At 34.7% G+C, this 14,761-nt stretch overlaps 1 protein-coding gene across 1 annotated transcript in view; it reads left to right on the top strand.

The window, feature by feature from the left end:
* The window catches only part of LOC110023091, a 77,664-nt gene that overhangs the window by 18,770 nt on the left and 44,133 nt on the right, over positions 1-14,761 (top strand). Inside the window, 4 exon segments of the mRNA XM_020722319.1 lie at positions 3,206-3,262; positions 5,172-5,266; positions 10,717-10,849; positions 13,897-14,076. Of these exon segments, the coding sequence (XP_020577978.1) occupies positions 3,206-3,262; positions 5,172-5,266; positions 10,717-10,849; positions 13,897-14,076 (465 nt within the window).

Genomic DNA, 14,761 nt, shown 5'->3' with positions numbered 1-14,761 from the left:
TGGATTGTATTTGGATATCTTGGCTTTCTTTTATTTTTAGTTGATTTCGATCAACGATCATTCTGTTTAGAATGTTTTCCAAAATTTTAGCTATCAGATTTACGGGAAAAAAATTATGTCACATGAGAATTCAGCTCAGAATGTTCTTAAAAGAGAAAGAGCTTTAGGGCCATATTGACGGGTTTTCTCTAGCTGCTATTGAGGCAAAAAATCTTGGTCAATGGGAAGCAAAGGATGCTTGGATTGCTTCTTGGATTTTGGGATCTATTGAGGCTCATATAGTGAACAATTTATGATCCTCTAGCACAACTAAAGAAATGTGAGAATACTTGAAGCGCGTTTAAAATCAAGATAATTATGCAAAACGCTTCCAATTGAAACTTGAAATGAGTAATTATAATCAGGATAATCTTTCAATTGAACAATATTATTCTAGCTTTCTAAATTTATGGTGCGAATATACTCGTATTATCTATGCTAAGGTGTCAAATGAGAACTTAGCTAGTATTAAGGCTATTCATGAAGAAAGTCGTCGTGATCAGTTTTTAATGAAACTTAAACCTGAATTCGAAGTTGCTCGAGCTGGGTTGCTGAACAGAGATCCGGTTCCTTGTTTGGATGTTTGTTTTGGGCAATTACTGCGTGAAAAACAAAGATTGACAGCACAAACTAGTATCAGTACAACATGTGGATCATAAAAAATAATTAATATGACATATGCTGCTAAGACCAAAGGGAAGAGACTAGTGCAGTCCTACAGCTGCAAGAAATTTAGTCATATTGCACGAAATTGTAAAAATAAGATATGTACTTAATGCAAGCAAAACAGACATACTCTTACGGAGTGCCACGACACCCCAAAACACATTGAAGCGGATTGTCATTCCATTCGATAAGCCTATGAGAATGGTGTTTTATCTCTTCCTCGTATCACTTCTGATCTTTAAACGACTGATATTTTTTCTAAGACTCTTTCTCGACAGCCTCATCAGTTTTTTGTCAGCAAATTGATGCTTATTGATCAACCAACATCAATTTAGGGGGGAATATAAATCAAGAATAAATTAAATCAGACAGAATAAAGAGTTTCTTTCTTCATAATGCTGCAAAGAAGAAAATATTATATTTGCATGAATTTTTTCTTTTTAGCTGAATATTTAGGTTAGGAATATGTATTAAATTACTTAAAATAGATTATACATAATATTATATACCTAAAATAGATTGTACAGACTATTATTTAATGGAATGAAAGCAAAGGAAAATACATTCAACCTATTTGCTCAAAATATTGACAAATCTGGCTATGATTGTTTAGGGAATCATCCATTTTTTTTAAAAGCAAAACTTTCAATATATCGAAAATGTTGTAAAATTGTTCTTGGTGAAGTTATACTATCACGTTGTGAACTTCTCATTTGGAACTACTTTAAAAACAATTGCATCAACTACTCTTAAACAAACTCAAACTAAAAAAATATATTTATTATAATTCAGGCATTATTCATATTTAAAGATCTTTTGATGGTGAGGGAATAATCAAAGAAGTCTTGTTTTTCATGGTATGTTAGGAGTCAATATCTTTTATGTAAAATTTCAGAGCCAAAAAATGATGCAGTTACTATGCGATTCTATCGTCAACTCCTAGAGAAAATGACTAGATGGGTTCCTAAGGAAATAACATTAGGCTGTTAAGATAGTAATATTCAGCATAGAATGATATAAAACTTATGATGATATAACATATTGATTTGACCTAAACTAGGAAAGAAATTTTGGATGTCTTCAAAATACTTGGATAATAAATACAAATTTTTTCTGACACTTTGTTAGAAATTCCTTCTTGTTTCTATTGGTTTAAATGAATGCTTTAACGTTTTGATAGAACACATGGATTGGATTAACATAAGAAATGAAAATGTTTAATTGTCCTTGAAATACTTGGAAAATAAATGAATTTTTGTTTGAGTTCTATTTTATAAATTCTAACTTTTTTTTTTTATTGGTGCAAATCAATCGTTTAGATAAAAGATAAGAACTTAATGGCTAGGCTTTTTTTGTTTTGGGTGAAATTTCAAGCGACCTTTTAATAGGATTCTAGGTAATATGGATATTACCTAGAAAACATATGGATATGATTGATATGAGAACATAAAAGTGTGTGTTTATATTTAAAATACCTACAAAAAAACTAAAATTGTGATTGAGTTTTATTTTATATGTTTCAACTTGCTTTTATTGGCATAAATCAATTGTGTAGATTAAAGATAGAGACTTAAATATTCAGATTTTCTCTCTATAAAATCTCAAGCAACTTTTTGATAGTAGTATATATAGTTTGAATACATGTTTATCAAATGCATGTAAACAAAAACATTAATCAAAAGTTAATTTAAATTTAAATTTTGTTTATTATTATTATTAAAAGAAATATATTTTTAATCATTCAGGTATCATTCTTACATAGATAAATATCTTGATTTAGGATTTTATGCAATAAATGATACATTCATCTTTTTAATTTTATATTAAAAATTTACATCATTATTTTCACTTAGAATGGTTAGGGAATCATGAAGGAAATCTTATTCATAGTTTGCTAGGAGCCGAGTATGATTTCTATATAATAATTTCAAAGCTATAAGATAATTCAGCTATCGTACCGTATTTGGTTCCTAACGGAGTAAGTTAATGCTATGTTAAGATAATAACCAATATAGAATAATGTAGAACTTATGATAATAAAACTGATAGATATGATTGATAGTGCGAAAGAAAATGCCTATTTATCTTTAAACTCTGTGCAAATTAAATTATATTTTGTTTGAGCTCTATTCTACAAATTCCAACCTATTTCCACTGGCATTCAAGTGTTTTAGTTTAAAGTTAAAAATTAATGCTAGGACTTTTTCTCGGTGAAATCTTAAGCTGCTTTATAATAGTAGTACAGTTATGTTGTTTGCAAAAGCTTGTTTTTTTAAAACTTTGATTCAAATTTGCCATCTGTAAATCTTTTTTTGGAATGGAGGTTATCTTTTTATTAGGCAACAATTATTATGTTGGCAAGAATTGAGGATAAGAATATTTTATAGTATGTGATATCTATTTCTCATAATTTTGCTGTGCGCTTGTGCATGTAAACTTCCATGTATACCAAAGGTCTGTTTATTCATTGATTTTCCTTCAAATTTTTTTCAATTGGCAGTTATTGCGAAGACACCGTCAGAAAATTGTTAGCCATAGTACTCTTAGTCCTAAAGAGGTTTGATTTCTTATTGATTTCTTGCAGATTGGATTGAATTTCTTGTTTGATTTCGTTTATTCATGTGACGTTATAGATCATCTTCTTATTGCATTTTTATTACTTACAGCATTTGGTTTATTTTACTAAATCAATCTTTCTTGTATTTTTTGGCTCATGAGTTCTTATGAATGACCAAACAAGGTGTATAACATGTAGAAATAGGGAAATGCAAAACGTCAATTCCTAACATCAATACTTGGGCCAAACCTTTCTTACTTCATACCTGTTCCGGGTTTGTCCCACTGACGATGCATTTGATTATGCTGCCAGCTTTTATTTTCTTCAAAACTATTTAGTAAGCTATGCAGTCGTTTAGTCAGATATGTCACTCTTTATCTACTGGAGGTATGAGTGCTTATCCCCACCCAGAATATGGTTTATTGCCTTTGTTCGAGAGTTACAAAGAATCTCATCCATATGATTCTAACTCAACAACTATCCCGGGCAACTAGACATTTGTTTTTGCTCTTTCTAACAGTCACACAGAAGCAAAGCAGGGAAAGGAATGGAGAGTTTATTTTATCTTTTAGACGGAAGATTATATTTTCTTAATGGCAATTTTCAATCACTTCTCGAATTCCCATTCATTTTTTTATCAGCGGAAGGTGAAATCAGGTTAGCCAGTGCTCTTCAGTAAACTACAGCAATATTTATTCTCACTGTTGATTTGCTATGGGGTTAAATATCCAGTTGAGTGACAAAGCTAGATCCTAATCTTGTTGAGCTCTACTTGCTATTGTTGATAGAGCAGCATCCAAGCCATGTTGCAGAAGAATTGCCTTCTTTTCAGCCTCTAAAAGTGGAAATCTTTGAGACTAGTCAACCTTTAGGTCTCAATCTTGGCCAGCAAAATCTACATGAATTTTTAGTCTCTTTCTTTGATCTTCTTAATCTAGATTTGATACCACTTTTAGAGAAGCACTGCTTATAATTCTGATAATCACACAAGAATTTGTGTTGGAGAGTGTACTGCACTATTCTTCTCTTTCCTTCTTGTTATGACTGATCAGATCCTTCAATTTCTCGTTGTCAATGGTTTTTCTTGCTGAACTGCTTCTGCCTAACATCAATTTATTCCCGTCAACTTTCCAGTCTAGGATCCACTTCTTCATTGATAGCCTTCAGGTAAACAGCAAGAAAACTTGAACACTCCACAGCACAAAAGGACCTCCTGAAGATGGGAAGGGACGTAACTCCTCTGATACAGTAGTTGCCTTGAGCACTTATTTTCAGCCTTCAAGAGTTCCGCTCAAAATGCTGAACGCCCTTCTTGGAGCTGAGCTCCTTCACCGGGATTGAATGCTGTTTCTTGTACAGTTCGGCTACCGAGTCTGACAGCCTGTAAAAAGGAGCAAAACAGAGAAGGGAGAATAGGAGAAAAGGATTTCACTAGAAAGAAAAATGAGTTGAATTGTATTTACAATAAGGTGGAGGGTGTATTTATAGCCACACATCAAGGTAAATATGTAATCTTTATTTACTTCTATTGCTTTAACCAACAACCATAGGAGTCACATTGCGATTTTTAACTATTCTATACTTATCATTCGGTTAAGATAAGCTAGTTTTTTTATGGTGGATGATGAGGTCTTGCTGTGGTATATTCATTCACACAATTAAATTTACAATAAATGGTTTAGATATGGATGATGGATGATAGCATGTTGTTTAAGTTCTTGTTGTTTCCTATCATGTCCATTCCTTTTATACGAAGTGAGAGCTGTGAAAGTGAAATTATTGGGATTTTATATCTTTAATATTTTTTTTCATCTGTCATGGATGTGATTGTTTATTATCTTTGGCTTTTTGTGTGTTTGGATTGTTTATTAATTTGATTATTTTCAAAATAGTATCTTTGTCCTTTCAGGCCCATAATTTGAGAGTTATGCTTCTTGGCATGGTTGATGATCCTCGGGTTGTCCTCATTAAGCTTGCTGATCGATTGCACAATATGCGGACCATGTACAACTTCTTCTCTGTTAGTCCTCATTTGTACATTTTTCAATTTTTTGATCACGTTCTATGTCCCCGTTGAGCGATCCTTGTGCTTATCCATAGTACTTTATTAAGATTGTGCTAGCACTAGTTTAAAATAAGCTAAAATAAATCTAATAACAATACGTTAATGATAGGTCTATATTTTTTGTTACACATCATACTTTCAAATTGATGCTAGCAATTTGTTGATTATTCTAGTTTTTTAAAGCGGGTTTTGAGAATTCAACATAATAATTTTATTAACATCAAAGGGGTTAAATGAATTCTATAATAGAAAAGTCATAACTCCCATATCTCCAAAATTATAATTAATTAATTTCTAATATCTAACCAGAGATAAAAGGAAAGACATAAAATAAGAAATAATCGAAAATAAAATAAATCAATACTGATAACTCTAACATAAAATAATATATAACTTGAAAGGAAATAAACAATACTAATAACTTCTAACACCCCCCTCAAGTTGAAACATAATTGTCAATCATGTTGAATTTGAATTTGAAATCATCAAATAATGGGTGAGGAAGATATTTTGTGAGGTAAATCTTAAAGTCTTTATCCCCAAGAGCATTTACGGATGCTTTTAGTTGATTGCGGTTGACTTTGACTGCAGTTTCTGTAATTTCTGTAGATTGTCAGAATGTTTCTACAAGTAACGCTGTAGGGAAGTATACAACCTACAGAGAAAGCGGAAGGGTACAACCTATAGGGAAATAAACAACCTATAGGGAAAGCTGCAGGGGCACGACCTGTAAAGAAAATAGACAACCTACATAAAAAGCTATAGGGTCTGAGTTGCAAAAAAAATGGAAAAGCTCAAAAGGTAGGCCTACGACAGGAAAAAAAACTTGGGAGAAGGTTCTACCGCAGGAAAAAAAAATCCGGAGAAGGGCTTGTTGCAGAAAAAAGAAGACTGCAACGACAGAGGAGAACAGTGGAAGGTGTCAACATTGTCATTTTCTTGAGAAAAAAGAAAGGTGACGCTGAAGAAAAAGCCCAAATCATAATAGAAAATGATAATTTTATTGCTAAAATTCAAAAATGACTACAAACACCGACTATTGATAATCGGAGAATAACAACAAGACAAACATGACAAACACCCTAGGGTGGTGGTTAGGGCAATATATGATGGCTGGGCAGTTGGGCGAGGGATTGGTTGGAGGAGACGAGCGCAACAAGAGGCTGGAATGAGGGTACAACAACCGGCGGGGCGCTGTGAGGGTGATGGCAGCAGCTGGATATGGACTTAGGCGCGACAGCAGGGTAAAACAGAGAGTGGGCAATAGGTTTTGGGGAGCTGGGAAGTGGTGAACGGTGGCTGGGCAGCGGATTAGAGGCCTTGAAATGGTTGGCAGTTTCTGGAAGCGGGGTCGGAGGGGGTTGCAAAAGGATAAACGTCTCGTTGGGGTCAAACTACAGTCGGAGCACCACCCGGACCCTTAGCGACGGTCACCACCTCAGACGAATTGCAGCTGAGCGCCTGCTCGTAATCAGGTTCGACGCTGTTACTATTGCCACTTAGCTGTCCCATTTCTTCCACAGCAGCTCTACCTCTCCGGCCTTCGCCGCAGCCGCCAATCCAACCTGCCCTTCTCATCAAGCGGTTGTCGTTTTTGTTTAGTCATTAGTTATAATCCTTTATTTTGTGCTTTTGCTTTGTGTGTTGTTTTTCGTTATTTTGAGTCTTCATTGTAACATTGTTTTAAGTCAGTAATAAAATTGCGTCCTGCGTCGTGGTTAGTGTTAACTTCAATATGTCTCATGTAGTACCCTATAAGGCATAATCCTCATTGCAATTGTTTCAGAAGTTGTTGAGGTGAACATCAAGGTGGGACTTATATTGCAGAATTTTAAACAATGATGCTACAATCGAGTAAAAGTTGCATACTTGCAATCTAAGGGTGATCACTCTCTTTCTAACATCAGAATTCTTGGTATTTTGTTTTTGCTCCATAGGATATTATTTCACGATGTTTTGGTTGCTAACAATAATATTGATGTTGTTAATTTTAAAAGTGACACCAACATAAAGCTCTTTGGAAGATTTTGATGGTTCTTGGAAAATTGTCAATTTCTTTTTCGGCTAGAAATTGAGCGACTTACTCATTGGTACTGTTGTGTCCTCAAGAAATTATTATCATCTAACACGAATCTCGATGCATTTTTGAACAATAAACGTTCTTAAATTCAAATGCAAGTTCACTTGGGCCCTGACTTCAACAAGTTTATAGTCATTCTGATCGTCTTTATAACATGAGTGTATTGAATCTAAAATTAGGTCAATTCGGTTCCAATTAATCCTAGATCAAGCCGTTGAAGCACAATTAGAGGCTTTGGATAATTAATTGAAGGGCCAAATGAACTCTAAATTTGACATATTTTTGAACTTTAAATTTGACATATTTGTAGCCGAATTGAGTTTTTCTACGAGAGGAATCTAACAAGCCTAAGATCACTCAATTTCGAGGTGTCATTGAGACACCTAAATTCTTAAAAATTATACAAGGTTTAGGGGGATCAATATAGATATCCGATCAGGTGGTTTGGGAAGTTTATGTGCCCAAAGACCGAATTGCCCCCACCCCCAAAAGGCTATAAATAAACCCGTTATCTTCACTTGGTAGGGAGGAGAAGAGGTCAAGACTTAAAATTTCAGAGCCCGTCCTTGAGAGAATTGACGAGTAACCATTGGCCTCCGTAGGCGCCACCTACCGTCGTCGACCACTTGTCATCGACAACTACTGCTTGCAACAATTGTAGCTAAACTGCAGCCTCTATGACCAACTACTATTGTCTTTGTGACCAGCAATCAATATTGCAAACACCGACTACATTATTTACGACCAATTGTGCCTTTGTAGCAAAAGAAACTATAATATTTGTGACCAACTATTATCGCAACATTTTTCTTTTATGACCTCTGTGGCCAATTGCCAATTATTATTGTTATTTTTTTTTATGAAATTTGTGACCAATTTATGCTATTGCATTCTTTGACTATAGTCTATATAGCCAATTCTTGCATGTGTAGCAAACAATTACGTTCTATGTGACTAACTACGACCTTTGTGGCAAACTTCTATGATTATTGTTTCCAACTACAGCTTCTATGATCAACTACAGTTGTTACAACCTCCAACTACAGTCTCTTTTGCCAATTACTACTATTACAACCATTAACTAAGCATTTTTGGCCAAATATTGTTATTATAGGCAAGAATTATATTTTTTGTTGCCCAATTATGACTATTATAGCTAAATTACTACTGTACATCTGTGATCATCATATTTGTAATCCATCTTCTCAAATTCAGGAGAAGAGCGAACCCATGTACTTACAATTGCATAGTGTGTTATTTTGACAGGGTTAGGCCTAGTGATTTTTTCTCTTTCTAGGATTTTTCATGTAAAAATATTGGTTTCTCCTCCCACCGCTTCTCTTTTTTTATGTATGTTGGATCTTCGTATAACACTAAGATGTTAAATTATCACTCTACTATCGTGAATTTTTCGGCACGTAATAGTCATATTCGTCAACATTAATAAAACAATTAAAAAGTTTACATTTGATTTACGTAAAGAATAAATAAATATATAACAAAACTTAATAGGAAGGTGTTTACTTAAAATACGTGAAATATTTAGTTGAAAACATGTATAAAAATAAGTGTTAATAGCTTTGTTATAGTTAAATCCTATGGGAAGCACTTGCTGTCTTCGCTTGACTTCGCCTAGTGCCTTAATAAATTTATTACTTTTGAAGTATTTTCCTTGGCAAATTTGTTGTGCTGATTTAAAGGAATTTTGAATAATTTGGCGGCTAAGTCTTCTCATCCCTGTGGCTTAGTTCCTTGGAAAATAGTTTTTTTATTGACTAAAACTTGATTCTTAAATTTATCGTTAACGCTGTTGAATTCAATAGGCTAATTCTTTTAATTTATTTGACTACTCATGTATGGTCGATTTTACTTGACTTGAACCTACTTTATAGAGGATAGTTGGATATACATCCACTAGTTTAATAACCTACGTAATAAATGAGAAATTTTAGTCTTTGTTTAGTACCACTAGTTCCTGTAAAATTCCAAAATAATATTATACATTTGAGGATTCAGCACATCTTATCTTACTTTGTATCTCCCAGAAAGTAATGCTCTTGTGAGCAGGTTCCCTCATGGCTGTCCAACCCCTCTTCCCACCACCCCTTTTTTAGCTTTTATTTAGATCACATTAACTTATCCACGCCCTAATATTTTCCTTCCATTTGATTTGCTATGTATTTGGGTGGATAATGGCCTATCACTCCTCTTGTGCAGATACTGCTGCCATTAGGTGGGAAGGATGTATGGTGGTCAAAATGAAGGTGGCAAGGTTGCCAAATTGCACTGAAAACATAACTAATGTATGACTATTAATGTAAATTTTGAAATGCACTAGGGTTATTTTTTAGTAAAATATTCTGGTAATTTCATGTGAGAGCTATGTGTCTTCGTTTAATAATTATTAACTAAAAATATTTAGAAGTGCAATTGTTAGATAAATAACACATGAACCAAGCATCACAATCAGAAAAATCTTGGATCTTGTTGCAATTGGGGCAAAACAGTATTTCTGAACTATAAATTTGCTCTTAAATGGTAAGTGAGAGAATTTGTGTATTACTATTTATGGCTGTACCTTTTTTCAGAACTGAATGTTAAAATCCATGCCTCAAACCAGTTGGAGCTACAAATTTGAACTTAAAAAAAAAAGAGAGAAATATGATTATGGATAACTTTGTGTACCTTAGTAATGAATAGAAAAGAATGCACGTTACTGCACTTGAAACTGGAGCAAACTGTATATTTGTTGATCTTTGTCAAGGTTTAACAACATCGCTTAATGCGAAATTCAAGTATGGGGAAACTTTTTCTGCTAATTTGTTTGAATTTTTTTTCTTCTGTAAGTTGAAATTTAGTTCATATACAACATCCTGCCTTTTCAAGGCTTTTCTCTGCCTGTCCCATTATCTGATAGAGCTGTTTGAGTACTATCACGAACATGATGCACTGAATTTTGTCTCTTGCTAGATTTTCCTTTTCTTCTGAATTTATGTGCAACAATATAACTATATGAAGTCAGTTTTTATGTTGCGAACCTTGAAAAAAATAATGACACGTTATCATCTTCAGCATCAGTAACCCTAGTCCGTGTTTTAGGTGTTAGCTCTATATTCATGATTTTTAACATAAATTCATAAACTGCTATATTTTGTTTAGTGGTATCAAGAGATTTTGGCTGATTAACTTCTGACTGATTATTATGCACTTTAAGTAGATCAGATGTAGAACATGCAAGGCCATAAATTTTGTTCTGTATTTGTTGATATCTAATTTTAATTAATAGTTTATTTTGGTCTGCTGCTTCAGTTTTGCTTTATCAATGCCAAAAGCTCAAGCAGTTGCAGAAGAAACATTAACGGTATGGTGTTCTCTTGCTTCAAGGCTGGGTTTGTGGGCTTTAAAAGCAGAAATGGAAGATTTGTGCTTTGCTGTCCTCCAGGTCTGTCACTTCAACTTTCATTGTTGTGCTGCTTTGTTCTTTGGGATGGAATATGCCACTAGGTAAATCATGTCAAATGGCACCCTGCTTCATACGACTAGAAATTTGGTAGCTCGAGCTGCAGAAATTACCTGATAACTAACAACTCTGCCGCTTAACCCAAGTAAATTCTACACGTGCTTTTATAATTCTCTATTCTCTCTATTATAAGGAAGTTTCATTTCTATATAAGAAAATATAGATCTGGATGGGTCCTGTCATTGGACATTGTTGATTTTCAGAATTTAACGGAATTTTTTTATTGATATGAAAATGTATAAATACCATACATGAATCTTAGAATAGTAAAGATAAGAAAAATAAAATAACATGAAAGGAAAGATATAACTTCTATATCTCCAATTAATCAATCATAATAATTACTCGGAGATAAGGAAACAAATATAAAATAGAAAAGCCTAAAATAGGAAAGGAAATAGATCCAATTCAAGGAAATAAAGATAAAATAGGAAAGGAAATAAATCCAATTCAATGAAATAACTCGAATCCTCATAACTTCTAAGAGAAATAAGTTATTTCCTAATATAACTTCTAACACTTTCCCTCAAGTTGAAATATGGTTGACAAGCTTGTTCAAGTTGAAACATGGTTGACAACCATGTTTAACTTGGATTTGAAAATATCAAACAATAGGCGAGGAAAATTCTCGGTGAGGGACTTAAAGTCTTCATCTCGCACTTGGTAATCAACCCCAATAGCATTTAAGGATATTTTTACTTGATTTCAGTTGTCTTTAACTTTAGTTTCTACAGTGTCTGTAGGTAGGCAGAAGACTCCTACAATTATTGTTGTAGAGAAGTTTGCAAAGAAGTAGACCTATAGGAAAAGTTGACTTCTAGTTGACCGCGACTGTCTTTGACTGTAGTTTATGTAGTGTTTATATGTAGGCAAAAAACTTATGTAGGCAATGCTACAGAGAAGTTTGCAGGTAAATACACAACCTACAATAAAGCAACACGGTATGGCCTGCTGCAGGAGAAGGCTCCGGAGGAGGGCATACTTTAGGAAAATGTTTTAGAGGAGGGTCTGCTGCGGGAAAAAACTCTAGATGAGGGCCTGTTGCAGGGAAAAACTTCGAAGGAGGGTTTGTTATGGAAAAAGCTTCGAAGAAGGGTCTACTTGAGGGAAATACTACGGAGGAGGGCTTGCTACAAAAAAAAAAGCTTTGGAGGAGGGTCTGCTGTAGGAAAAGGCCGCAGAGGAGGGCTTGTTGCTGGAGAAAGTTGCAAAAGGCCTGCGACAGGAAAAAACTCTGGAAGAGTGCCTATAGCAGGAAAAAGTGGAGGTAGGCCCGCTGTAGAAAAAAAATCTTCGGAAAATGGTCTGCTGTAGGAAAAAGCTTCGGAGCGTTGTTAAATATAGTAGCAGTTATAGTGTTGGAAGTGATCGCAGCTTCGGTCAGGCGCCCTGCAACTTTGTCAGGGTACCCCACTACCATTAACGGGCAAACACAATGGTGAACACAATAATCCATGATGCTACGATGCCTCACTTTGCTGCTCTTTTTAAACATCCAAATCCCCTACTGCCTATTATAACAACACTAAGCCCAAGCCTGCCTCTCCTTCATGTCATTGTCCTTTACAATGTGGATCTTGAAGGGGATATGAGATGATACAAGCGACTGGGTGAGATGCTGTACTTGGTGATAGTGAAAACGTTAAAAACTTCATCAAGTTCCTGTTGCGACTGCACGGAGTTAACCTCTTCAGTGGCAGCCGCGACTTCCGAAACGGAGAGGTCTATCGACCCCCAATCAGCACCATTGATAACAGAAGTGGAGCGAACATGAAGGTGGATGATGACATCACCAGGTAGAACGGGACAATCCAAAACAATGTAGGTGCTTTCTTCACTTCGATCTACAACGATCACAATCTGACGATGAGAGCTAGCAGTGGGGTTCGCTGCTGCTGCCGACGAGAAGAAGAGTCACGGTGCTGATGGTTGAATCATCTGTGCTGTGGAGGTTGAAGCAAAGGCTATAGGGAAATGGAAAAAAAAAAAAAAAAACAGAAACCTGCTGGGAAACGATAGGGAAGCCTGTACTAGCCTGTAGGAAGGTTCAACGACTTGTTGGACAATCGCAGCAGCGGGAGTTTCCAACCAGCGACAGGAGAGTCATTAGTGAATCCAATAGCTGAAACTTGTAGAGACGGGAGTTTCCAGTGGGAAGAAGGGGCCGACTGTTGGAAAATTAGCATTAGGCAGCCTGCAGGAGGTTTCGACGACTATTTCCCACAGAAAGGAGTTCAAATGGCTAGGGCCTGTAGGGTAAAGAGTTCCAGCGGCTAGGCTTCCAGGGAGAGGAAGTTTCCGGCTTAAAAAAAAAAAAAAAAAAAAAAAAAAAAGAGGAGGCAGACTAAGGGCTTGAAGCACGACAAAGATTGCCATCTACAGGGAATAGGAAGTTTTCGGCTGCTGGAGACTCTAGAGTTTGCTTCAAGGCTCTGATACCATGTTGATTTTTCAGAATTCAGCGGAATTTTATTTTTTTGGATATGAAAAGGAGGTATAAATACTTTTACATTAATCCTGGAATATAAAAGAAGAAAAATGAAATAACGTGAAAGGAAATATATAACATCTATATCAACAATTAAGTAATTCATAATATTTACTTGGAAATAAAAGAAACGATATAAAATAGGAAAGGCTAAAAAAATTCAATCCAAGGAAATAATTCTAATCCTCATCACTTCTTATAGGAATAAATTGTTTCCTATTATAACTTTTAACATATATCATTTTCAAAAGTAAATCCATTAAATTTTCCGTTACATTGGGGCTATTATGGAGCAATAAACTGATGAAACAAACACTACTTAATCAGTTAGCGATTCTATTTAAATTAATTTCAGTATTTTGTTTTTTTAATCAGTCGTTCTTTTATTTAGGTGTGTTACAACTCATTCCTTTCCAAAATTTGTTTGATGATTAAGTTTGATAGGAATTCATCACATTTTGTACTTTTTACTTGATTACAGCCTCACACTTTTAGAAAAATGCGAGCTGAACTTGCTTACATGTGGAGCCCCAGTAATACAGCAAAAAATTTGAGGAGATTATCCAATAGAGCTGCATCTCAAGAACCAGAAGAAGATATTCATGGGATAAGCTGCTTTGACTTACCTGTTTCAACCTACGACAATATAGATGACTTGAAGGTGTGTGAAGCAATAATTGTTTATTTCTATATTTGCGTGTATGAACGTATATCACTCTAATTTGTGATAATGCCTATTGATATGCTTGAATAGTTTTTAGAGCACGAATTGGAAGAAGACCTACTGGCAAATAACAACCATTAGGAAGGAAAACTAAATCATTAAACTTACCTCGCACCTATCCGGTATGCATAAATCATGCGATCATATCCCATCACAAGGCAATATTATAAAAAATGAGGCACGGAACTAACCATAGTTCTGTTGGACACATCTTGATTAAGGACAATGTCGACAATGTCGTAAATATTCTTGGAATCCATCTTCATTATTAGGTAACATGTATTGAAGCATTAAATTCCCGATCCTATGCCATCTTGGCAATCGGTAGCACTTCGGGCCTTCTAGCTCACTTCACCAACTTTGCAAGCCCACCTCTGCTGAATGTAATGTTTGACAGTCATGTAATCATGCTTTTTGGCTATCTGCTAACCTTCTGCATGTCTAAGTAGTCTGTCAACCACAGTTTGCTTATTTGAAAATTTTTAAAACCTTAATATGACTTTATTTAATTAGGTTCTTTTTTTTATGTAGGCTATCTCTCCTATAAATATCATATTTGTTCTATCTATTTGATTAAACAAAATGTCATATTCTTCTCTTATGCTATTCAACATGCTATTAG

This window comes from Phalaenopsis equestris, unplaced genomic scaffold, assembly GCF_001263595.1.
Source record: "Phalaenopsis equestris unplaced genomic scaffold, ASM126359v1 Scaffold000210, whole genome shotgun sequence".
Lineage (NCBI taxonomy): Eukaryota > Viridiplantae > Streptophyta > Magnoliopsida > Asparagales > Orchidaceae > Phalaenopsis > Phalaenopsis equestris.
This window is presented reverse-complemented; position numbering and strand designations above follow the sequence as displayed.